Source organism: Anguilla rostrata, chromosome 15 (assembly GCF_018555375.3).
Source record: "Anguilla rostrata isolate EN2019 chromosome 15, ASM1855537v3, whole genome shotgun sequence".
NCBI classification, from domain to species: Eukaryota; Metazoa; Chordata; class Actinopteri; order Anguilliformes; family Anguillidae; genus Anguilla; species Anguilla rostrata.
The window spans coordinates 20347167-20374102 of NC_057947.1; the positions used below are offsets into that span (position 1 = coordinate 20347167).

The 26936-nt window shown below is 41.0% G+C and overlaps 2 protein-coding genes across 4 annotated transcripts in view; both read left to right on the forward strand.

The window, feature by feature from the left end:
- LOC135240620 (myosin light chain 1, skeletal muscle isoform-like) overlaps window positions 1–26936 on the forward strand; it is a 465194-nt gene that overhangs the window by 276262 nt on the left and 161996 nt on the right. The window lies entirely within an intron of this gene.
- Window positions 1–26936, forward strand: part of LOC135240762 (receptor tyrosine-protein kinase erbB-4-like) — a 200883-nt gene that overhangs the window by 84091 nt on the left and 89856 nt on the right. For both annotated transcript variants that reach the window (XM_064310666.1, XM_064310667.1), the window contains exons 2-3: window positions 4201–4352; window positions 26521–26707. In XM_064310666.1, coding sequence (XP_064166736.1) covers window positions 4201–4352; window positions 26521–26707 — 339 coding nt within the window. The remainder of the gene's footprint in view (window positions 1–4200; window positions 4353–26520; window positions 26708–26936) is intronic.

Below are 26936 nucleotides of genomic sequence, written 5' to 3' on the forward strand. Positions count from 1 at the left end.
TGTGGGAGGGAGCAGGATGAGGTCATGTTCTAAGGCTCAGACCTGTGATGAATGGGTCTGTGCAGGAATGTGTTACCAGCATGAGACATGCATGAGTGATTCATGCCACCATAAATCACTCATTCACTTCCTTCATTTTCTTATACAAAGTGATGCTCCTGATCAAGGTTCAGCAATTGTCTTTGTTGAATTGATCATTTTTTTGAGGGGTTGTTTAGTGATGGCAGACCCAGTAGGAATACACTGATGGATTTTTGTTTTCTACAACTGACCATATGGAAATTAAAGGATTAAGTCATTGTTCCATTGTGTGCATTACGCTGGACTATGGATATGGTGCAACATGATACAAAGTGAAAATAAAGATTGTTAATCATTTAATGACCAGCAGTGCACACTGGCAGCTACATAACTTCTCATCTGTTTTCACGCAGAGATATTTCATTGAAAACTTATCGCTCAAGAAAAATAAAGCAAAAATCTACACATTATCAAATGCATGATCATTTTCTCAATATGCGTGCACACAATTACTTCCTCAAGGCTTTTAATCTTTCTATTAATGAAAAAAATTATATTAAATTCATCCTTATGATGTATTGCCCCAATCCTTCATTTATTAAACAGAAAAAAGCAGGAATTTAATTCAGTAGCAGTCTGCAAAATGCATGAGACAAATGTTAGCAATAAAAACATTACACATCCATCATGGAGGGTGGGGGGTGGGCACACCACAAATGTGTTTTAATACTCCTCTCTGGTAAATGGGTGGGGGATTTGCGGTTTGAATTCTCTTTCCTCATCCTCCAATGTAGCTTTATTGGAATGTGAGGCTTGTCACAGGTGATAATGTACAGTGTCTTTTTCACAAAGCTCCTCTATAATCTTTCGAAACTGCCCCAGGGATGCAATGCCATCTTATTACTGCTGTCTCCGTCATTTAACTCCTCCCTTATTGTAACCCATTGCGTCGGAAATAAAGGCTTTGTTCTGGCCTTGTTAATGATAATGATTAACGAAAAAGGAGGTGTAAGGTTGTGGTGTCTTTAGTAACATAAAAGAAGAAATATTAAAACCGCAGTTCCTGTTCCGAAATCATTGCTTAGAGATTTGAGACAGGCTCACTGTAGTTTCTTCTATCCTCTGAGACATGAACTGGCACAGGCATGTCACTCTGAACTTCCACTCAACATGGTAAATGTTTGTAAACGTTTGACAGGACACAGGAGCAGCATGAGTGAAAAAAAAAAATCAATTTTATTTTAAATTATTTATCCTTTGTTTTAGCAGGAAACCGTAACAAGACTGACATCTCCTTTATCAAGTGGAACCTGACATAAGCGCACAGTAACAATTAATCTGTTATCCTTATCCTCATCTCTGCATGTGGCTGCCTGCACCAGAACGGCTTTTAAATGCATTGTTGCACAGTCTACAATTTACAGCAGGGGCTGACTTTGCACAGCAGTGTACCGCGGACTGACACACAAGGCTTTAACTGATTTGTGAGTTACAGGACAACCTTTTCCCCTTTTCTCTCTGCTCAGCGTATATTGCAACACTATTTATTTCTTATTTTCCTGGGCATAAGGCCCTTTCAGCATGTCTGCAGTGGTGCTTTGAAGAGGCAGTTATTTTCTTTTAAACAAGACATATTTTACATAATGATGAACACACATAAACCATTACGTGGGAGAAGACTTAAAAATAGGGGGGCGGCTACAATTGATTATTTGTCAAAAAAACAAAACCATCCTTTATTTAATCGGGACGGTCAATTAAGAACAGGTTCTCATTCACAGTGACAACCTGACATTGAAAAAATAAACAACAATTAAGACAATATTAGTTACATAGAGTACAGTGTAGTGACAGAGCCAATGCTAATGAAACATTCAGTACAGGATTATTGAGTGAATGAAGTGCAGGGTAGACGGGCAACATAGCAAACATTAAAAATGACATATTTACAGGCTTCAGTTAGGTACTGAAGTGTACTCATTACATTACATTACATTACAGGCATTTAGCAGACGCTCTCATCCAGAGCGACTTACACAACTTTTACACATCATTTTTACATTGTATCCATTTATACAGTTGGATATATACTGAAGCAATTTCGGTTAAGTACCTTGCTCAAGGGTACAACGGCAGTGTCCTACCCAGGAATCGAACCTGCGACCTTTCGGTTACAAGCCCAGTTCCTTACCCACTGTGCTACACTCCGTCCTCTTTATAAGTATGGAAATGAGTTCATCCAGCTGTAAGTGATCTTTTCATTTGTTCCAGTCGGTGACTGCAGTGTATTTGAATGATGAGTGGCCTGTGTTTTGTGTGAACTTTCGGCGGTACTAATCTGAGAGCGGTAGGGGACCTGAGATTATACTGGGGGGTGACTGGTGTTGGAGAGCTGTCAAATAGGCTAGACCGAGGTTGGTTTTGTAAATGAATGTGTACCTGTGTGCTAGGCTGTTGTGAAGGAAAGACAGACCTGACATGGCATATAGTTTGCAATGATGCCTGAGAAATGAGGCTCTGGTGACAAAATGGAGAGCTGAGTGACAGATGATGTCAAGTTTGGATAGTAGGGTTGTGTTTGAATGTCAATTGAAGACGTCACCATAATCGAAAACAGGGAGGATGGTGCTTGAGCTTCAGTTGAGACTGAACTGAGGGAGTCTGGGGGCATCAAGACAAGCATCGTCAAAAATATTGCTGGCTTTCAAAAAAGTGCACCAAGTGCTCATTAAATACATTAGTAGCAGAAAGCTGGAATTGGATGCATTTGTTTTTTATTTTTCTGAAGTTCGTCCAGTCACTCCCATATCCTGCCTGCAGGCTCTGTTTCTTTGAAAGATTAGGTCAGATAGGTCAGGGGTACACCAAGGACTGCTAAATTGTTTCACTCTGTGTATGTGTGTGAAAATTGATTTGAAATAGAGCCAAGCATTATTACCATCATTTATGAGAGAAATCCTGTTCCAGTTCACAAGACTAAGATTGTGTAGGAAGGCCTGGGGTCATGGAAGCCTTTGAGATGTATCCTATAGGCAAACAATTGAGATTTATATTCCTTTCTGATTTTGTGAATACGTGCAATAAGAGAGTGATCACTAATATCCTGGCAGAATTCAGCTGAAATATACTATATAATTATATTTCTCCAAATGGATTTGGAGAGTATCTGGAAACTTTGGATTGGAATTGGAACATTACGGATATAAAGAACATCAAGGATTGGAACACCAAGGATATAATATAACTAACCTGATTTCAGATTCCCACCCCACCCTTCAAGCTTGATTTCTCACAAGTCGTCAAGCTTGCCAATGAAGCACGTCTCTTGTTATGTGTCAAGTTTACACCATTAGGGAAGTGGCAGCGTTTCAGGTCATGTGGGGTCTGTGATGTAGATGAAGAGTGTCCTTTCCCTTGCCTTCAGCTCTGTCCTTGGCCTCAGAGTTTAACCAATAGGCAAAGAGGAAATGTCTCTGAGCGCTGAGGGGGATGTGGGTAGCATTGTGCAGCATTAAGACATAAGCCCATGTTAACTGGGCACAGCTAGTGCCAGCATGGCTGGCTCACGACCGGGCAGGTGTCTCAGCTGATTTATGAGCCCTGCTCTCACAGGGCAGACTGGCAACCCTGCTTTGGACTACTCAGGGCAGGGATTAACCTTTAACCTCTCCTGTGTCTTCCTTGTTTGATTTTTAAGCATCACTCTTTCTTTCCCTTGCACCCACATTTATTTTTATCTCTTTTCCAATTGATCAAATAAACTGCAGAAGCATTTGTCTCTTTGTAAGAATGGTTTATCATTTTGTGAGTAATTTTTCGAAAAAAAAAATGTCTTGTAGCAAGATTGTCACAAAATAATGTCTGTGGAAAAATCTCTTACAAAAATATGAATGATTCAAATTTTAATATGCATATATTGATTGTTGTTTGAGGCAATAAATAGAGTTTGTTAAAGAATAATACTCAAATATAAAGGACCGTTCATTTAGAATTTATGTTCAGTTCTACTTCTGATAACAGAATTATGTTTTGTATCACAGTTGAGCTGTATGGGGCATTTTTGATTTTATTATGGAGATTGCCATGTACCTGTTCAACTCATGGCTGGTTGCCTTTCTGTGGGAGGCGATGCTCTATCACAGTCTTGAGTTTTTGTTGCTGTCTGTGTTTCCCTAACAGTATGTCCTGGCACCGAGAACAAGCTGAGCACGCTGTCAGACCTCGAGCAGCAGTACCGCACCTTGCGCAAGTACTACGAGAACTGCGAGGTGGTGATGGGTAACCTGGAGATCACCAGCATCGACCGCAACCGCGACCTGTCCTTTCTCAGGGTAGGAGCACCTAATGCACTTAGGCTTGTGTGTGCTTACACACACCAGACACTACACACCACAGGCACACATACATATGCACATACACACAGGCTTACACGGATGCACATGGAACACACTCCTATACAGAACATTTGGGGACTCCTTGTGGGGCATTCACAGGGGCTAATCTTTAACTGTACCTCCAAGAGGGAAGCTTGGACTCACACTGAGCCCCTCCCACTTGTTGTAAAGGTGAGTGGCTTGACCTGATAACGCAGGTTGAAAGCATTCACATATGATGGTGCCAGTAACTGCTGAATGAACAAGCGGCTGTCAGATGCTCTGAAAGAGCTAACGATGTGATGTAAGTTGCTCGCTCTGCCCATTTCTAGTTCAGAGAATACTTGGAGAACTCTTTGATGATTTTGTGCTTGGTTGAAATTCTGTTCTGTTGGAAGCTGTTCATCTGAAGGGCCCTTCTAATCCTCAGAGATCAGTCAGTGGAGCGGGGGCCTATGGCCCTGATGCATGCTGGGATTAAAGGCACACATTGCCATCCCATCACAGATCTGCATTAGGTTACTGTGAAAGCCATCCCCTCCCTTACTTCCCTACAATTTCATGAACTTCCAGAAGGTTTTTTTTTTGGTGGGGGGGGGGGGGGGGGGGAATGGGCGGTACTCAACTTGCATTTATCCAGTTATCACTACTCATAACCATTATCATAAACATTATTTGTGGCATGGTTAGCTCAATGATTGCATATTGTTTATAGGGGTGGGGGTTGAGGGATATTTCATAGATCTGGCATTGGCATGGTTCCTCTCTTTCCCTGCACCCTGTCTGTCTGGTGCCATGCTGTTGATGTGGATGATGGGCCATCTGCTGTCTGTGCAGGAGGCCTGGTGGTAGGCTCAGGCAGAGGCACACTGGTCCTGTTTTTGGGCTGCAAGGCCTGTGAAAAATGAAATGATCGCTGCAGAGATGGATCCATTGTTTACAACAGATTTATGTGCATACATGGCCAGGTGTGGAAACATTTAGAAGACCAGTTCCATGGATCCCCGGGGTCTTTAGAGTATAGGGTCACAAGTTGATCACAGGCATCAACTTCACAACCTAGTTGAACACATGGTATGGAATGATCAAACAATTACATACCTTTTATGTGCATTCTCAGACTAAGTGTGTCTTGTCTACAGAATACAAATGAAAGTTTTGCGTTGCACATCTACATACATTGCAATAAGGTACACGTGAAACATTAGTCGACAAATCAAATATCTGGGCTTCTTATCTGCTGTTGATTTGATGGGCAGGCCCAGTGATTTTTTTGGATGGTGGTGCTCCTAATCAGTTGTTGGATCTTGTACAGGGCACATTATTATTGCATTTATCTGCTTGGCAGATTGCCTAGTCCAGGTAAACTCACAGAGCTTAATTTTGCACATAATGCTAATTTCCTTTCACAGCCATTGACTTAAGCAATTCATGTTAAGTATCATGCTCAAGGCTACAATGGCAGTGAATGCAATTGAAGGGAATAAAGGTTTTAGAGTTAATTGCCTGGCTCTTCAACCATAACCTCAGTCTGAGTAGGCTAATTAGCAGTTACACTTTACAACAGATATTATATTAGTTTAAACTGAAACTGGTTGGAAAAAAAAAAAAAAAAAAACTTCTGAAAGAAGTTCAGACATATTCCAGGTCTATTTCCTGTTAGTACCACCCACCACCCTTTCTCAGGTCCATAAATGGGTAATAAAAGTCTGAAAATTACCTATGCGTGATTATCTTGTTTAATGTGACTACTCTGTACCTATCACAAGAGTATGGTCTGGAGACGGGCTCTTCAGTTAAAACTCTGCCCTTTTGGACTGAAGGGCATATGGCCTGAGAGGGAACTCTGACGGCGAGTGGAGGTCCTCTCCAATAAGGCCACTTCACCCTCTCCTTCAGAATTAATGAAGACTGAGTCTGAGGCCTCATTGTCGAGGCCAGCCCAGATTCAATTGACAAGTGCAATTAGTACTTTCTCAAGTTCATTTCCCATCACTTCAATCTGAATTAATCAAGGACAAAGAGATGGAGAGCGAAAGAGAAAGACAGAGAAAGAGAAAGAGAGAGAGAGGGAGAGGGTCTTTTTAGAGTTACTGAAAGTACATCAGCAGTTCTCTAGTTTTATGTCTCTCTGGCTCAATTTTTTTTTTTTATGAGAACTTTGGATTTATACCCTGAGCCTTCTTCTGGTAGTGTTGTAGCATAGGAACTCCAAATGATGGGAGTGAACTGCCAGATAGTAGCTAGTCTCCAAAGACAGACTCTTAGTGAAGTGTTCTACTTAAACACACCCATCACTACCCACACACCCCCAGTCCCCTGCCCCTTTTTGTGTTCAGATAACACCACAAATAGTAAGGTGCAGTTCGCTTCGATTTCTTCAATCAGGGGATTGTTGCTGGGTGTGTTGCAGCCACAGGATGCTGCGAAGGGGGGGGGGGGGAGTCTGTCTGTGACTGCTGCTCTGGCTCGCCTCAGATTCCCACCCCCCAACCATGTTGCATGGCAAAGACAGCGCAGTATCGGTGTAGCCAAGTGTTGAGATTCCTCTCAGCTTCTCATGAGCTGCTGTGTGTTTGTGGGTGGTGAGGGGAAGTCGGGAAAGTGGGCACTGCCCCCAAATGGACACACAGTGTAGGCTGGGGGGATTATAATATAAGTATTAGTAGATCAGTAGAAAAGGAAGAGATACAAACAGAAGAATTGGGAAAATTTTGACTGAACTTAAATCAAGCAACACAAACACATCTCTACCTTTATTTGTCATAATACCTGACATTGGTCACTAAACATCGGCAACAAGTATAGCGCTCATTTCCACTTTGTCCTGGACCATGGCTCACCACCATGAATTATGGGTAGACATTCAATGTCACCCTTTTTTTGCAGCAAAGCAGCTTTTCTGAGGACCTGGAACAGTGATAAAAGTCATTGTTCTGTGCAGAAGAATCTTTTGTGGATTTTTTCCTCAGGGCTAGAAGAAATCTGACAGCCTTTTCTCTCTTGGGCGTTCACAGAAGGACTGTCCTTTTTATTCACTGTCAGACCAGTCTGCAGCACTGAAGGGGGTTAATGGCCTGGCTGACCCTTTCCTGTTATGCTCAGAGGAATGAAACTTGTTTCACCAAGCATACAATCCATGCTTTCCTCACTGTGAAGGGAATAATAATAATTATTATTTATTATTGTTATTGTTATTGTTATTATTGTTATATTTTTAAATTATTCTTTTATTATTAAGTGACAGTGCTATTCCAGACAGTTTTTCCTTTTCATATAGTCCTTTGCCTTGCTGCTTTGGGCCTTTTGCTGTGAACCATATTGTGCTAAATCATTTGTAAAATGCACTGTAGAAATAACATTTGATTGACTGTGTAACATATTCTCACCTCACATTCACATCACATTTTTAAAACCAGCCCTGAACGTGTAGCTACAATAGCTGCAATGGTCTGTCTGGTCAGTGAAATCTAAATCAATTATTGATTGACATATGATGTCTTTTCCAATAGCTTTCCCACCTCCATTCAGGAACATTGCAGTGTCCAGCTCTTGCTAGTGAGTAGTTTTTTAATAATTGTTTGAGGCTATATAACAATTCATTATCAGAACAACCTGATCCTGATTATGTCAGAGATTTACTGTAACATACAGTTTGACCTGGGGTGCCAAAACTTACATGCAACTGACTATAAGCATCATGGCAGGAAATCCAAATTCTTAAAAATTTGAGAAGCGATGGGGCAAGAAGGAAAGTTCCATAGCTAGTGACACACAGATGAACACAGGAAAAAGTCATTGGAACAATAGGAAGAGAGCATGAACACTTGGGCGAGCTATTCCTCAAGATTCTACTAGTAGATATAAGGGGGGGACATTTGTCATCATGGGGATAAAATTGAGACGGCGGCTAAAACCTCTGAATTCTTGTTTCAGGTGTGGGCTTGCGATGGTAGTAGAGGTGCTGCCAATCACCAGTTTCCATTAGAGCTGGGTCTTTTGTGAGCACTGAGCTCGTCTTCATGCTGACTGTAATTATGATCGGTCTGTCTCCATGCTCCATGCTGACCTGGTTTTATCGAGTTGGAGGCAGAGTGTGAGGAGTGTCAGGATTGGAAAGGTGTATTTTTCATTATTGGATAGAGCCCTAGAAATTGTATCATTCTTTATTAATGCCAGCTTCACAGTGCATCACATTTCTTTTATTTTCATTTAGCCTTTATTTAACCAGAAAGCCTCTCGAGATAAAAAAAAGTAAAAAATAAAAAAAACATTTTTCAAGAGAGACCTGGCTAAGATAGCAGCAACAAAATACAAAAAAGTTTCATATTGAAACAAATGTCCAAATCATAATAATGCACTGAGAAAAGCCTGTCATGATCGGTTGATTTAATATTACAGAACAGGACATTCAATGCAAAACAACCACACACTTCTACCACAATATACCACAGATAATTTAAGATTGGTACAATAGTGGTTGTGTAAAAGCTATAGCAGCCTGACAGGCTGAACTTACATTCCATCTACACCAGCAAAATAGCATAATCCTACAACTGTCTTGTTGTCGTTCAGGCAGAGTGGATTTGATCTCTCACCACAAATCCATCCACAATTTTATCCATCCATCTGTTTACTAGTGATAGGAGCCTGGGCTTTCATAAACCAAAAAGGAGTGTAGCTATTATGGTATTCATTCACACTGGTTCAAAAGTTGTGTGGCACATGTGAATCTGTGCAGGTTGAAGACCAGGTGAGCAGCAGCACCGGTCGGAGTAACTTAATACCACCGGCAGGTAAGGCTGCCAGCAAGGCATTACAGTAGTCCACATTAGAGATTACAAGGGCTTGTGCAACTAGCTGTGTAGCTTATTAGCTGAGGAATGGGTGGATTCTCTTGAAGAACCAAGGTGGCTGCTGCAACTTGTCCCATATTCTTAGCCTAGGTATCGGCAGTGACTGAAACATCTATCTGCAAGGAACCCTTTGCCAACAGGAACTGTTCTGTCTTCCCCAGAATGAGCTTCAGGTTGCGGGTGGACTTTCAGGCTGCAATTGACATCCAGGCAAACAGAGGTGTGTGCCTGGGCTTGGGTGTTGGAGGGAGAAAATGAAAAAAAAAATACTTAGTGTCATCAGCATAGCTATGGTAAAAACTATGCGAGGATGAAGCCTGAGATGTCCACCTCCACGAGGGCTGAGAGAAAGATCTGGTAGTTGGCCACAACAGAAAAGCCAAACAGCACAAGGATGGAGGTGAATGTTCTGGAGAAGAGCCTTTGTGACTGCGAGGAGAGCAGTCTCAGTGGAGTGGCCAGACTTGAAACCCAAATGTTTGGTGTCAAGGAGGATATTCTGTTGGCGATGGAACACAGATTTCTAGATAAAAAATGAGAAGCGAGAGATGTGTCAGTAAACCTGTTGGTCTGTTGGGTACTGAGAGTTTTTTGAAGAGAGGAGTGATGCGGGTCCTCTTAAGAGCCCATGGGGATCATGCCAGTTGAAAGAGGGCAGTTGATAAGACAGGATATAATAGTTATGATGTCCACGGCAATGCATTGACTGAGGGGAATGGAACAAGGTATTCATCAATAACACCATTAACCTCAATGTCTCACACCAAAGGTGCTTCCTTACACAGGTGTGAACACAGTGATATCCCAATAGCTCTTGTCCTCGATCAATCTCCACCTTTTGTCCAAGATGTTGGGGGTTGTGACAAGGAGTTTGTAAACTGATCCCAGGTCAGTTGTTGCAGGGTTAACTTGCCATTGTGTTGTGATAGCCTGCGTGTTTTTTGCCGTCTTTCTTCGCACAGCGGCTTGTTTGTGTTTAAATAAGAGCTCATTAGGATTACGCAGCCATTTAGCCAAGTGACATTATGTGTAATTGTGCCATCATTCAGAGGCTGTGTAATGACGCGCTTCGAAGAGCTAAATGTTGATTAGCCCTCGGCCGATTACACTCGCAGCTGAAAATAATGACGGCGAAGGTGGCCCGGAGTGAAGCAAGGAGAGGGTGCCCTCCGAACAAACAATCCGGAGTTCTGAATGCAAAAAAAAAAACAAAAAACATAAAATTCTGGGACAGAAGAAAATTAACGAAGCCAGCGTTAACATGTTCTGTTGCTTTGGTCAGAATTTGTTTATTGCATTCGTTTTAGTGTTGTCCTTATGCATGCTCTACCACATCCCATTTCCGATTGATTATATTCATCATGATTTTTTTGATACCTAAAAAAATATAGTTGAAATTGTGTTACATGTAAGCTAACATTAGTGTGGTTGCTTCCAATATGCACATGAACAATGGCGTAATGTAAAGGGATTGTGACCAGTAATGCTGAAACACAGCTGCATACCCGGGCTATAGCCCTGTCATGAATCTGCACAGCGCAGGCAAAGCCTCCCCAAGCATTTTCTTACAATTTCATATTTTAAAAAAATAATAATAATAATTATCAGCACCTCTGATAAAAAAAGACATGTTGATCACGAACGTAAAAATGATACATTTACAGTGCTGACATCAATGACGTCAAGGAATCACACAGCAGCCTTAATCCCAAGTAGAGCCCCCCTGCACCCCTCACCCTCCCTGAGGACAGGACATGTATCCATGTCTTGTAGAGTAGGGAATTGTGAGTAGATGCTCACTCTTTCTTTATACTTTTATTTTGTTCCTCTTCTTTTGTTTAAATTCTTTTTACCCTTTAGTCCTCATCACTTTCATTCTCTTTTTGTCCCTCTCTCAGCCTCATACAGCAACTCCTCAGTTCATGCACTGTGATAATTATTACCTTTATCATCTCACACATTTCCACATTTTTCCTCTTAGAACAAAATGTAATTATCCACCTGGTATTGTGGAGATAGGAACAGTTCTTCATCACCCAAGAGAATGAATAGGGATGTAATCATAGGATGAATAGGCTGTAATTAAGACTGAAAGAGGAAAAGACTGCTCTCAGTCCATTGGCGCAGACAACCACCGTTTTCCAAACCTGTTAAATGCTGAAAAAAGAAACTATGTTTAAAGTCAGAGAGAGAGAGGTTCTACAAATGGCTTATGATTCACCTAAAGAAAGAATGAAGGACCAAGTAATTTAATTAAACACTAGCTAATGATGTTCTCCTACCACCCTCAGCTTCAATAGGGTTCAGCCTCAGACATATACTCACAGTACCCACAGCCACAGATTTTCACTCTCAGGACTGGAAGGTACTTTTTTTTTTTCTCATATAAAAAATAAAATAAAATCAGGAGAGCACTTGCAAAGTAATTATTTTTCATAGGCAAATAATATTAGAATTGGAGTGAGAAATAACTGAAGGCTGACCTATTTGACACACTGCATGCTCTTTTTGGTAGCTATCTGCTACCTGTTTATGTAACTAGCAAGATTTGTAGCTAACATTAGCTGGCAGACTAGCTTGCCAGGCAACCTTTGCTAACAATAGTTGAAATAATAGATATCTTTTTATTTGCATAGATAATTATGAAGGGTAGACATGCTTATTATGTACTTAAGTGTTGTTAACAAGTGTGTCACTTTCAGGTTAATTGTATAGCTGCCAAAATGTGCTTAATAGCTATATATGCTAGCTGTCTCCGGCTAGCTTGTTCTACCAAATGAGTCACAGTCTGGTTAAGTCCATGGTGCTTTACAGACTGTTCAGTCAAAATAGCTGGTTATAACGATGCTGCCTAGTTACAGATTCCATTTGGTATGCTTCATTTTATCTAACAATGCAACAAGCTTGCCAGGCAACCTTCGCTAACAATAGTTGAAATAATATATATCTTTTTATTTGCGTAGATAATTACGAAGGGCAGACATGCTTATTATGTACTCAAGTGTCGTTAACAAGTGTGTCACTTTCAGGTTAATTGTATGGCTGCCAAAATGTGCTTAATAGTTATATATGCTAGCTGTCTCTGGCTATCTTGTTTTATACCAAATGAGGCACAGTCTGGTTAAGTCTATGATGCTTTACAGATGGTCCAGTCAAATTAGTTGGTTATAACAATGCTGCCTAGTTACAGACCCCGTTTGTTATGCTTCATTTATTTCCTGCACTCCAGAGAGCAACAAACTACATGTAGATTGATATGGACACTGTCATGTAAAGTACCAGCTTGTGGCAAGTTCAGTGTTTTATAAATTAGATTTGCATCTATTAATTCATGCATTCATTCATTATTAATAATTGAATTCATGTTCTGCTTTATAAAATAGACTTGTTACCCAAATGTGAGTTCCCAGACAGTGGTGTCTGGACCACTGTGACAAGGCTATAGATGTGGCCCAGCCACCAGTTCCACTTCCGGTGTGGAAAGGGGAGGCTAAGGATACCCTTGAGAACTCCAAACGTCTAGATGAAGAGCACAGGGACAGTCTACTGAAGCCTGTAGTCTTCATGTTTAGAAATGTGGACCGGGATACCTTCCTCCATTTAATGGCAGGTGAGAGGCAATGTATTTTTTTATGTCAATTGGAGTAAACAAAACTTATAGTGTATGCACAGTATATTAACAATATACCATTTTATATTGTTCCAAAATATTGAGTAAACTAGTTTGCCTGTTCTTGTGCCATTCATTCCGATTTAATATCGCGTTCTTTGTGTACACAACTCGCACCATCAAACGAGTGAACGATTATTATAACTCACAATCATTAAACTCTGTCGGAATTAGATTGCTGGATCTTGGACATGTCATAGCATAATTCATATTTGTGGCAACATGCCTTTGGTGATCAATTTATTTGGCTTTGCATTTTTATATTCTGTCTGTGTACAGATAAGATTTGTGCACAGGCAGGCTTTGTTGAAATTCAAAAGAAAGGCCAAGGGGAAAATATTCTACTGGGATATTTCTTTGGCTTGCGATGGGTGATATATGTCCTGATGCTATCTAATCTGTTGTATAAACATATAAAATATTGAGAGAATATTAAGAGGGACACATGCAAACTCCACACAGAAAGGCCCAGACCGGGATTCGGACCTTCTTGCTGTGTTAATTTTGTGTTAAAGTGTAAAGTGTGTAAATTGGTCCAACTGGGTTAGCCTAAATGTGGGGGAAAGAAAATAACACAAACTATTGGAGAGAGCACCAAATACATTGAATTGAAAATATACATGATTTTTAAATGTGTGCTTACTGTTTTTAACCACTCAAGATCTATAATATGTGTAATGGTAGATAGGCTCTTGAGTACCTGGGTGTGGTGCTATTAATTTTGATATCTCAGTGTGACCTATGAATGGTAACATGAGTAATGTTTAACTGTCTGATTCACGGAGCACTTTATCTCAAATGGTTTACGCCGACTCCTGCTGCTATTGAGCCTAAAGATCACCGCCTCACTCATGTAAACCTTTCACTTCTAGATTATTCCAATGAGGAGGCTAGTCTCCGTGTCTGTGGGAGTACAGTATGTGTGTTTTTTTTTTTTTTTCTCCCGCTCCACTCCCTCAGCCTCTGCTCACTGCTCCCATTATCACAGCGACCTCTCAGTCTGCTGCCAGAACCAGCCTGACGAACAGCAGCATGGCTAAGAGAGCTGCCCTGTCAGCTGCTCAGGTTCTTCTGTTTAACACGGTGCACTTTATAATGGAATATTACACCTTTGTAAGACTGCATGCTGGGGAGGTCTTTTTTACTGGAGAGAAAACTGCATGTTGTGTTGACTCTACATCAGTCAACCATATGAATTATTAATTTTCACATTTTACTGTAACTTGACACTGAGTTTACACTGCCGTTTTTTTGTCCTGCATAATGCAAGATGTCTGTGTCCCGGAACTTGTACTCTCTGGACCCATTTATGAATGTCATATTTTATTTAATTTTCTCAATTGTTTTCTAGGGCTGTAGACTTCCCCAAATAAAACAGGGAGGCAGACAGTGTATGTGGGTCTTGTTCATGTGGATAGAGGTAGAGATGGCCTGAGACATGGAATGTATCGATGCTCTTAGGTTTTTGTCATTTTTTAATATACTCATCTGATCTTAAATTTCCCTCACTGGTTCTAAAATACTGAACAGGGAATCCACCCATGCTGGATGTGAGGGGAGAGGGGGAACTACAAAAGGCTGATTTTTCCACCGATTGATGGTCTATTAATTACACTTTATGCACATGTGCACATGTATTAGACATGATGACCTGTTCAGCCACTTGATATCTCAATGTGTGCTTTTCATACTCTGCTGGCCAGACTCTTTGTCTGCGTTGGGAAATCTGTTGATCTTTAATATGGTAACACAGACTACAGAATGCCTCTCCTGACAAAATCTCTTTTTTTTAAGTTACACCCACCTTTTTCTTGTCTTTTTGACACTGTAAATCTTGCCAGACATTAATATTGTATTTACCTTTATATTGTTTTTGTATGCTTGTGTTGTATTGCCTTTTTGTATTTGCCTGTTGCTCTTGCAAGTACATGTAATTATTATAAATAGTTATTGGGAAGCCTTTTGAGTGCATTGAATAAGCAACACTGCAAACGAGCAGCAGGTTCTTCTTCTTTGGCTTCTTCTTCTTTTTCTTCTTTGGCTTCACCTTCTACTTCTTCTTCAGTCATAACAGGGTCTTGCATCAGCCCTCCCCTCAGCATAATTCTCAGGTTTATAGAGCGCCTGTGCAGTCTTCTGATTTTATGAGCTGATAATGGGCACCACAAAGTGAGATTGGTGCCTCCCAAGAATGGCTAATGGCCCCATAGTGATGGTAACTGGGGCTGCCAAATATCTCTGCTTAATTTCATTGGATTGCCAACCCCATAGTGCTCATAACAAACAGAACTGTCAGGTCAGTACAGCGCTAAGCAGTGAGTGTGCCATCCTTGCGCTGTGATAAGGAGTTATTTACCTGTACTGAGATCCACAGAGATCACCCCTTCCTCAGTCATTTACACCAAGGTTATGTGCACATCTCTTCCACCCTTCTCAGGAATGGGAAAGATACAATAACAGGAGTACTGGTATGTATATACATGCATTGCAAATACAAGTGGAGAATCATAGGTGCTGAACAGGGCTCAGTAAAAAATGACAGGAGAGCAACCTCTACAGTGAACAAATCAGTTTATCAGTGTTTCAAACTGCCAAATGGCTAAATAAATATGGACCAAAGAACAACCCCATAGGCTTATAGTTGGTGCATGCACAACACACTATGACAACAAGTGTTCTTTAGCACCGCTGTTTATGTTGTACAAGTATCTTTCAATGCACAACTTATTTTCTGAACCGTGGGGTGGTAGTGTAATGTAATTTTTAAGGAGCTGGGCTTGAAACTAATTAGCTACTGGTTCAAATTCCAGCATGGACACTGACTGCACCCTTAGCCAAGGTATTTAACCTGAATTGCTTTTGTAATGTGTTCTGCTACATAAATGTGAGGGAAATAAGAGCTTTGTATTGTTAGTCACTCTCAATGAGGGAATCTGTCTAGCACTGAATATTATAGTCACTATAGGAGTCCCATTAGTGGGTAACCAGCATTATCATCCTGTAATTGTTTCATAGGAAGTCAAATAGGAAACTGAAGGTTTTCTGTTTGTTCAGAGAGTCACTTTCCCTCAGGTATATACCCTTATATAGCCAGCATCATGTGTGTGCTTTCTACAATAATTATTCTTAAAAGTTCTTTATCCACTTTGAAAAGTTTTAATAGATTCACAGAACTTTCATTTTCCTCAGAGAGAGGATGCCAAAACCTAAGCAATGTTTGATAGATAGGTTTTTAATTGATAGTGTGTGTGTGTGTGTGCGTGTGTGCGTGTGTGTGTGTGTGCGTGCGTGCATGTGCGTGTGTTGTGGCAAGGGGGCGTAAAACTGATGTATATAATTACACATAAACTTTGAGAGTCTGAATTGCCATCTTTTGTATACTGTGAGTTTATAGCAGGCCTGACAATTAAACCTGCTGTGTCCATTGCAGATTTAGAGTGTGTTGGATATTTGAATATCCACAATTCAAAGTCTTCATTTGTACTATTTTGGCTTGTTGTCCAGTAGAATTCAGACCCAATGTTCAGATACTACAATGAAAATGTGTTTGTTGCAAAGCTAATTAAAATTAAAATTCAAAATGCTTTATTGGCATGAAATACATTAATAGATCTTGCCAAATCGTACATATAGAAATACAGAAAGATATTAGAGCTTGAACATAAATTGAACCAAGCAATTGATATATCTGTAGTAACAACAATAACAAGCACTATAATAATAATAATAATAATAATAATGTGAAAAATAAAATAATTTAATACTAATAAAGACATTAATTAATGAAATTAATAATTCTCTCTCTCTCTCTGAAATCTACCTGAAATTAGGTTACTATTAAGTTTTCTATCTGCTACTATATTTAACAGAAACACGCTCTGGTTAACTGCATACATGTGGTCTTTGCTTTAATCCACTCAGCATTTATTGATTTATTTTACTTTCCCATTCTCCTACAAACCAAGTGATAAGGTCTCAGTGTATCACTGGTGCCAGTCACTTTGGCGGTGTTCCCCAAGTATCATCAGCGAGCAGTGTGTCAATGCTGCATTGGCTGGTGATGAATACTGCAACACCAGCCCTTTGCCACTACGGTGTTTCAGCACTACCTGGGGCCATTCATGATTAAAACTGACAAAGGATGGCACAGTCTACTCCTAGCCCAATTATACTCATACAGCAATTACAAGGATGGGGAAGTGATTACTGTTAGATTAAAAGGAGCGGCAATAACGGCGGTCTAATTGAATAATTGCCATTCATCAAAACGGCTCCCTGGATGGAGTCCCCCACTCATCAATTTGTGCAATATTAAGCACGACGCAAGCACAGCCTTGACTGCAATTAATCTGCTTAAATCAATTACGACACGACTTCAGGACTGGAGAATTCCTTCTGGAGGCCCTGTCGTTTTTGCGGGAGACTGATGGAGGTGGCTCCCCAGGTGTTGAGTTGTTTGTTGAGAGTCTGCGGTGGCCTCTGTTTCCTGCTTGTCACATTTGATGGGGATCAGTGGTGCTCGCTTTTCTAAAGCCACAGAGATTACAGCCTGAGAACTACAAAGAGCCCCTCTGGCACTGCCCAGAAGCTGGACACTTTTAATCAGTTTCTTGTGATATATTCCCTCAATTATACTCTTTGTTGGCTGTTTGTTCATTTCCTTATCATATTGAAGGTTGTTGGGGGGGAGGGGGGTATTTTGCTGTGGGCGGGTAAAGAAAAGCTCTCTGGTGGAACTGAAACCTCAACCCTGGCCTCTCAAGAGAGAAGATGTGTTTTGAGTGCCACAGAGATGAGTATAGCAGTCATTTGCAGTGCAGTGTGTCCTTTCTGCAGAAGAGAGCTCTCTTAGCCTTGTCTTCGTATTGCACAAGACTTAGGACCAACAAATGCTATTACTAAAACATTTAATGTAGGTGCTCATTCCCCTGTCTCTTCCCAGCTCAATACCTCAATGGCACGGAGAGCGGGGAGAGATCATGTGTCACTGTGCGGCCAGTTCTGTGGAAGACATATTCCCTGGCACACAGCGGAAGAGTGCACTTCTGAGAGAATACATCAGCCAGTATTAATGTATGGCATCTTTAGTGTTTTTACTGATCCACTTCCATCAGTTTCCAGCTAGCTGTGCTGCTGAAAGTTGACTAGCGCGAGCAATGGGAGGAGGAAGTTGGCAGAATCATGTGCAGTAGTATGTCATGACTTCTGAGTTGCTGAGCAGTCAGTTTCTGTGATTATCCATGTGTAACAAGGCCATAAGCCCATGGACATTTACCAGGGTATGGAAGCTTTATTGTCCCAGGTTTGAGCCAGGTTGACCCTTGAGCCACCCCACTGATAATCAATGGTTTGTCCGATACAGCTACGTTGGTTGAGCCTCCCCAGATCGCTTCACTCTTTGGAAGTGAATATCTTTCCTTGGTGGCTGGTGTTTTGGTTTGGCACGCGAACACCCACCATTGCTCAAGGCATAAATTCTGACATTTATATTGCACAGTTTCTTTCTGAGAGCACCACAGAGCAGAACAACTCACCCCTTCCCAGTTTCTAAAGAAGCAGATTTTTATTTTATATAAAAAAATACATTTCTTCTGAAGCAGACCTCTGTAGAGTGGCAATAAGTTTTATAACGCCTCAAGTACTGTACAGGCTGGTTTGTGTTTCCTGAAAATAATTAAAGCAGGGAAACTTTGTGAGATTTCTTCTATGTTCCCATCTCACCAGTGCACACAGCTGTGAAGAATCGTAATTACTCAAAGTACAGGGTGTGCATGAGGGAAAAATAGAGAAATGGGTCTGGTAGGAAAAGTCTAAAGGAGTAAGATGCACATTGAGCCAAACAATAGAGAGATAGGTAGTCATTAATTCATCTATATGAATGGGTACATGTATCACTGTACACTTTGGTGATATTAAAAAATATATATTTCCTGCCAATACAGAAAGAAAAAAATAATTTTACAGTGAGAATGGAAGAGTGAGTGGTATAAATATGTATTTATGCCTACAGTATGTGAATACATATACTTATGCTTAAATATGCATACATATATAACAGTTTATATCATTGCCATTTATTCTCTTGCTTAATATCTTGTGGCAAAGCAATTTTATTCATCATAACAATAAGGCTCCATTCTAATTGAACTGAATGGATATTGCAGAGTTGGGGGGTTTACATTATAAATAAATGGTATGTCCTAATGACATGGCTCTACAATTTGTTACTCCATGCACTTATTCTTGTAATGTAAATGACATACCTAAGCTTTTGGTTTTGGAGATATACTCGTGAACATTCTTTTTTTTTGTAAGCAAAATGATTTATTCCTTCTACAATAGGGCCTAGCAACTAATCCATATCATATCCAGGGCTACACTTGACATTTCCTGAGAGGGGCAAGTAAACAAAATGAGGGGTTGCATGAGGGGTTATGTATTGGATAAACCTGTTTAATCTGTAAGAAACTGAGGTTAAAAAACACCTTCATCAAAATCACCTTAGGATTCAGATATCAGGTTTGAGGTTTGAGATATCATCACCATATTGATAGCTTGTGCCTTATTAATGAGCAGATTTAGATGGCTCATGATCACAGCATGGCTCCAGATTTTTTTTTCCCCCAGATTTGGTGAATTTCAGGAGGAGGGAATAAACACTAAATGAAGCTGAACACTGAAGCTCCTCATTATTTAAATTAATTACTTACACTACATTACTAATTGTGGCTTATTACATCATGTAAATTGTCCACAAATATAATGAGTTTGGTAGCAACAATAAAGCATTTTTTTTTTCATCCAATCGATCATTCTCCTTTTCTCTTAATACAGCTTAAATTCTCACTTCTCACTGATTTTCTTTGTGTATTTTCAACCAATGTACACAAAAATGGCGCACACCCAGACTAACGAACAGAAATTATATATATATATATATATATTTATTATTATTATTTTTTTTTCATCCAGCAATTACCAATTAAATAAATACCAACACAAGAACACAGACATAGCAGTGTTTAATAATTCATGGTTCCAGTTCTGTGCACTTTGTGTTTTGGTGGATTCTATCTGTAGTAGAGCGAGGGATAGTTGTTTGGGCTGGGGCTGGCAGTCGACCATGCACCATTTATCCCAGGGATGATCATCGGACATGAAGCCTGGGGCAGTTCTAGAGGCATTTAATGGAACCTTCACATGGATTACTGCACTTCATGTGAGCAATGCACATGGTACATCGCACATTACAACTTGAAAGATGCTGAAATGAAACAACTTTGTGTGTTTGAGGACAAGGAACTCCAGTCGGCCTCAAGAGATTTTTATTTACTGTATACCATATCCTGTAGGTATTTACAATCTATCAGCTGTAATCTATTCCCTGCTCATTAGAAGAAAAAAATCCCCAAAAAAACCTTGAAACCTTTGATGAGCCCAAATGGCCGTGAGTAGTTCAGGCATTTGTGTAATTGACTGCAGGTAAAAGAGTCCACAGATTAAGACGACAGCTTTGCATGTTATTCTGGCCAGCACTGGTAACCAGTGGAGGGGGGTGAGGACGAGAGGCGTGGCTTGTACGAGAGACAGAGGAGGGTGATCTACATATGATACAACAGAGAGGCAGAACAGTCGCCGCGGTGATTGTTTATAATTACCCAGGCACAAAATCAATAGCCAGTATGGCACACATCAGTATATGCGATGTGATGGAAAAGGAAAAAGATTATAGGGATAGGGTGGGCAGGATTTCTGCATTAGAGGGGGCTCTGCAGCATCTGTGCTGGTTGGGTTTGATCAGCCCTTGTAACAGAACAACAAAGGGTCCTGGTAATCGAAGGTCCTTTGGAGGAATGTGCCCTCCCCTGCTGCATATCGAGCGCTCTGTGTGTCACAGGAGCGCTATGGAGAATGGGAGCGCCCGCGACCAGCCGCTTCTCCCTGCTGAGTGACAGCGGTCGTCCCTACCGCGCGCTGTGTGCGTTGTTTAGGCTCCCAGAGAGAGGTGCCTGCCAGGCCGTCATAAACAGTCATGTTATCCTCTCCCCTAGCCAGCTGCGTGGGGGGAGGGGGGGGGGGGGGTAGCTCCACACTGCTCTCTCCCCAGCCTGCTGCACAGGGTTTGGAGAGGAACCCCCGAAGAGACCCGCACATGCGCCACACAGGGCACGCTCTGGTTACCCAGCAAATGCACTCTGCTTTACTGACTCAGATCGTTTGATTCCGTCTTGGCAAAGTCCATTGTGAAACTCTCCTTTGGGAGCGTTTTCTGAAATAACACAACTTGAAAGGTGAAGTGGCCAGTAAAATACTACAGAAGAGGAAAGACCGACAGAAAAACAAGACACCATGGCATTGCTGGGCTGCTCATTTTGTAAAGGCGCTGCTCCAGTGCGTGGATGTGGTTTGGTATTTAATCCAGACTGTGGCAGTTTCCACTGTGGCAGCAGCTGGACGACTGGGTAGTGGCAGCTGCCCTCACATGTTCCATAAGCGATGCTTTGTGCTGCCTTGACTGATAGCAGAGGTTTCAGCTATGAGCATTGATCTGATAAATACAACTGAACATTCTAAACTGGGGAGACAAAGAGGAGATGGGAACCATAAAAATAATATTTTATTTATGTATTCATTTATTTTGATTTTTATCTTTTGCCTCTGACATGCATGTTCCTTTTAAAAATGTGATGGCAGTCAGCAGCAAAAAAGAACGCATCTGCATCATGGTGTGGGTGTCATTAAACTGAATAGCACATTACCCCCTGCAGATTTTTCATAATAACTGTGAAGCCCAGCTAGTGGAGAATGTGAAAATGTCTTCTAGACTGCATTCTCCGGAACTGAAGAACAAAATCAGCAATTTGTGACAAGTGAGCAATTTTGATAATCCATTCAAAACTGGAAGAAAATAGAAAAAAGGGTAGATGAGGATTGAAAGATTTAAAAAAATAAATAAACAAATGAGTACAGCGTTCTCTCTCCTAAAATAACCAACAGCTAACCAGCTGTGATGGCAGCAGATAGATGGCAGAAAGGCATGTTAGGCTTCTCGGTTCTCTGTGCCAGATTCCTCACTTAGCCAGAGCCGTAATTCCTTATGGTCTGACAGCAGTGGGTAATTATTACATCACATATCTTGTGAAATAGGAGGAAAACTTATCTCTTCCTCTCAACCTGTTCCACTTTTTGTATCCACCTCCATCTACCTCTCACAAGTGATGCTTGAACAAGGGCATAATTTTGTGTTGAACATTGGAGGTTTTGCAGAAAGGCTATTGAATGGCTCTTTCTACCAAGTTTAAGGCGAAAAATATCCAGAAACATTCTGATCGATATATACCGCATCCTAAAAAGACTATTTAAATCTGCTTTACTTTTAATTGTTGGTAAGACATAAATAGGGAGCCACCACTCCTCTCTTAGTGCCCAGTATATTATCTTCTATGCATTCTAACATAACACTTGGCCCTCTACTTCTCATTACTGGGACTGCATTTTAAGCACCTACAAGTATGACACTGTATAGAATAGTAAAAAGGGTGAGGAAACTGCTTACTTTTTGCAAATATGTTTTCCCCTTTATTCATTTTCATGCTATATCATACGGTCTTCACATACCAAAAAAGGGGTAAACTTAGAGAGTTGTTACAGGCTTCTGTTACTAATCCATTATAGCAATGTAATGTAGTTGTGTATAGGCTAGCTGAGCAGTTAGCCATTAGTCTGCTTACAGTGCTTTGCAGTCTCTTGAAAATAAAACCTTATATCTTGCCTCTTCTTGAAATTGCTCTATAATTTAAGAAGGTAAAAGAAAATAGACTGTACTTTGGCCAACACAGCCAGCTCAATTCTAAACGGTACTACAGGCTGCATGACAAAAGAATCACTTGTTAACTACTTTTATACACTTTGAAACACCAGAGTGAAATTTTTACACATCATTGCTAGATTACAATTTTTCCAGCAACACATCAAAAAATGGACTGAACACATTCAATGGCATTTCCGTTATTTATTTCAATTTCTTCAAACATGACAACCATAGACATGCATATTTAACTAGTTAGGCAGGCACACCTGTGAAACCCGGAAGTAAACCTGTACTGCCCATGTTGAATACAAAACATTGGAGCTCCATTAAAGTGAATGGGGATTATGAGCCTTTTAAAGGCAAAATAAAACTATTTGTGTGCTTCATCCTAGGTGCTGGGGAACTTGCCAACTGAGCTGGGCTGGGCCTTTTTGTGGAGAGGCAGCCAATTACTGAACAGACTGCAGATGTTCCTGTTGTCCAGTGGTAATCGGCTGCCTGATTCAATAATTGGGGCTCGCAGAGCTGTCCACGCTTGAGTGGGAAGGGGTGGCGTTGAAAAGCTGGCTGTTCCTGCCAGCGCTGTCCATCGTACTAATGGTTCCTCCCTCATGGGAAGGAGACCCACGCAAGTGTTGCTCGTGTGCAAGCAGGGGCGGGGATTCCCATCCCCGAACCACAAGTTTAAAAGTTCAAGAACTCCCTCTGGATTTCCGAATGCACACGGCCCCTAAGAAGAAATGCATAAGCATTTGCTGGCCTTGCTCCTTTGGTGTCACTAAATGCTGCCCTCTATTCCACCAAAATATATAACATTGAAATTGTTTGAAAGAATTCATTTTCTTTTGACATAAACCAGTACAACAGCAAATGGCCTTCAACATTTACTTTCACATATTTATTTTGTTATATCTCTGCGATTCTGTATTTTTTGTCAGAAAAGCCATGTACCATTTACAATTCATGATACTCAATTGGCAAATTAATTTCAAATGGAAATTTCAGCGAATGTTTCTGGAAAAAGATAAAAGAATTGTATGTCGAGTGATGCAGAGGAGGCACAGTCAACTTCATCAAACTCTAAAGCTTAAATAGACAGCCGCATCACAGCCCGTGGATGAGTGCTCGTGTAAAGGGGTCAAATGTTAGCCAGCTTATTGAGATGGAGGTGCTCAGCCACAGGACGTTTAGTTTACGCTGCTTTGTCCATTTATATCTGTGCACCGGGGTTGCTGCAAGCCCGCAACCCCCACCACCAGCCACCCCCCGGCCCCCTCCACATTTCAGCACAGCGCAAAACACCCATATGAACAGGTTTGAGAGAGGTGTACCTTTCACACTATTATGCATCTTTTATGTCAAAAACAGAGGAAAATAAAACTTGATTAAATGGTGGTATTCATCTAGACTGCCTTTGGCAAATAAAAATGATCAATAAAAAAGTCTGCCTTAAGAGCATGATGATTTTCAGTTTAATGGAAATTTTTGCTTTCTCTGTGGAGCAATTTGGAAAGCCACAGGCATTGAAATTGAACAAATCTCTGCGGTCTCAGTTATTCCGCATCTTGTTGATCTTTTTTTTCGTGGGTACAGCTGTCAATGGGGACTAGACACAACATGCATGATGGATGATGTGAAATGCAGCATGACCATGGCAAGTCAGGTGTGTGGGTGCTCTTGTGTATGGCTGAAGTCAAACATGAGTTTCTGCACATCTTTCTATCACCGAATCAGAGGCTACGGACATCCAGATGCTAATTCAGCCATTCTGTCTACCATTATTTTCTCTGTCAGGCAGTGGAAGCTGGGACTTGAGGTGGTTTCATCTGATGGATGACACACACATACGCATGCATGCGCATACAAATGCATGACAGCAGCACAAATGAAGGAGTGCACATATACAATGCTACTCTCCTCGCTTAGCGTTTTGCTCTTTAACTACCATTTGATCTTTACCTTTCTGTGTTTGTGTGTGATGGAGTTTGAGAGTGCAGATTCGGTGGTACAGGGTGTGTGCGTGTTTGTGCATGCGTGTATGCATGAGTGTGTGTGTGTGTACTGACATTTATGAATGTTTACTAGTGTTAAGTACTGTTTTGTGTGTGTGCTTGTGCGTGCACATGCAGGATGGATGGCGTTTCTGACTGTGTGTACATTTCTGTCAGCTGTAATAGAATCCTGCAGAATTGTGTTTTGACCTCCTGGGGTGGCATAAAGCAGAATGACTGGGGGCTGAAAGAGAAATCTCATTACAGATCATTACTGGAATGTTGTGAAGGGTCAGTTTCTTTAAAATACATCTGTCTTCATCTGTCATTGGAAAAAAAGGATAACAATTTTGACCGGTCATGTCTCTGGGAAGGGTAGAATGTTTCTGCTTTCAGTTACCTGCATTTTGTACTCTACTCCACTAAAATGACTAATTGCACTTGCATGTGAAAGTCTAATAGGTATCAATGTGGATCCATTTGATTGCCATTCATTTTGTGCTAGAATTTCTTTATGGAGATGTCTGCTCATTTGTTATGTGGAATCCATTTGTCCTTAAGCAGTTAATCAATTAAGAAATGGCTTGCACCCTTACCTTGTACTTTGTTTTAGAACCTTGGAAGGTATTGATCTGGTGGCTCACACAAAACAAATTAGGGATGTAACAAAATTATGTGTGTCAAAGAAGGAATGAAACATGTTAAAAGGTTACAAACCGCCCACCACGGGACAATAATCCTGTAATTAAAATTGGAACATTCCAATGAAGATATATTTTCAGAATTATTTATTAATTTATTGGTGTTGCTAAGCGCCTGTGAAGCAATTTCACCTTGGTTGCTTCTGGTCCACCACGGCTTGCACAGACTGTGCACTGGGGTAAATCCAGATCTTTTGCCAAGACACAATATTCTTAGGTCAGAGTGAGGGCAACCTCAGTCATTCATTACATTACAGGCATTTAGCAGACGCTCTTATCCAGAGCCATTCCTTCACGGTGCCCCCTGTAGGTCAGGGGGTCTCTTTAACGTTCACCACCTACAACTTATTCTGCAGTGCCAACACTTATGTGACTGGACACAGTGCCCCTGCAGGCTAGGAGGCATCACAGTGCCCTTTTAACAAGCACGCAACAGAGGGCTCATTGCTGGAGTAGGGTGAAATGGGTCATCACAGTCCCATTTTAGTGGGGAAGCAACACAGTCTTTCGCTAATGTGCTTTCACGGGCTCTGACAGCATGACTCCTGGAGCACAGACTTTTATGTATATTAATGCTTACTCTAGTGACTACAGATCTGAAACTTAATAAAAATCAGGATACATTTTAATGCTATCACTTTCATCTTAAGTGGTCCAATGCATTTCCTTGTAAAAGTGGCTTTAAAAAATCACAGTTTTTATCACATCAGGCATTGAATTATTTTACGTTATGTTTTTACTGCAGCTAGAATTGTGTTGTTGCAGAAGATCTAGTCAGTATAAAATAGGAGTATGTCCATTGTACAACAACAGAGCCAGCAACTCACAAGTCACTAGCAAGCTCACAAAAAAACAAAACAAACAAAAAAACAAAAACAAATTAGACTGGAATCTTTAAACATGTCACTTCTAAACAGGATCAGCATAACTAGCAGTGTCACATTAAATATATCTGTTCTGAATGGATATTACCTTCTACTTCACTTTTGACTGGCAACCCTTTAAATGGCGCAGTCTTGTTGGTTGAGACAGCATACAATGGTTTCTTTCTTTGTGACTAATAAATCCTTGACGTCCATGTTCTCTGTCTCCCTCAGTCTATCCGGGAGGTGACAGGGTACGTGCTGGTGGCCCTGAATCAGTTTGACTACCTGCCCCTGGAGAACCTGCGGATCATCCGGGGTACCAAGCTCTACGAGGAGCGCTACTCCTTGGCCGTCTTCCTCAACTACCGCCGCGACGGCAACTTCGGCCTGCGGCAGCTCGGGCTCAGGAACCTCACTGGTAAGCCTGGCCATTTCCATGGCGACGGCGTGGCTGCCAGCCTGTTCCCGTGTAGCGCGCCTCCTGTTTGTCAGTCTGTCCAAACACGCCTCTCACTCTGTTTCTGTGTCTTTCTATCCTTATGTTTCCTTTTTTTGTCCAGTCTGTTTGTTTTTGTTTTCTTTTGTAATTCATTCTTTTATCACATTATAAAACGCCGAATCCATTCCAAGACTTTTGTGACATTATG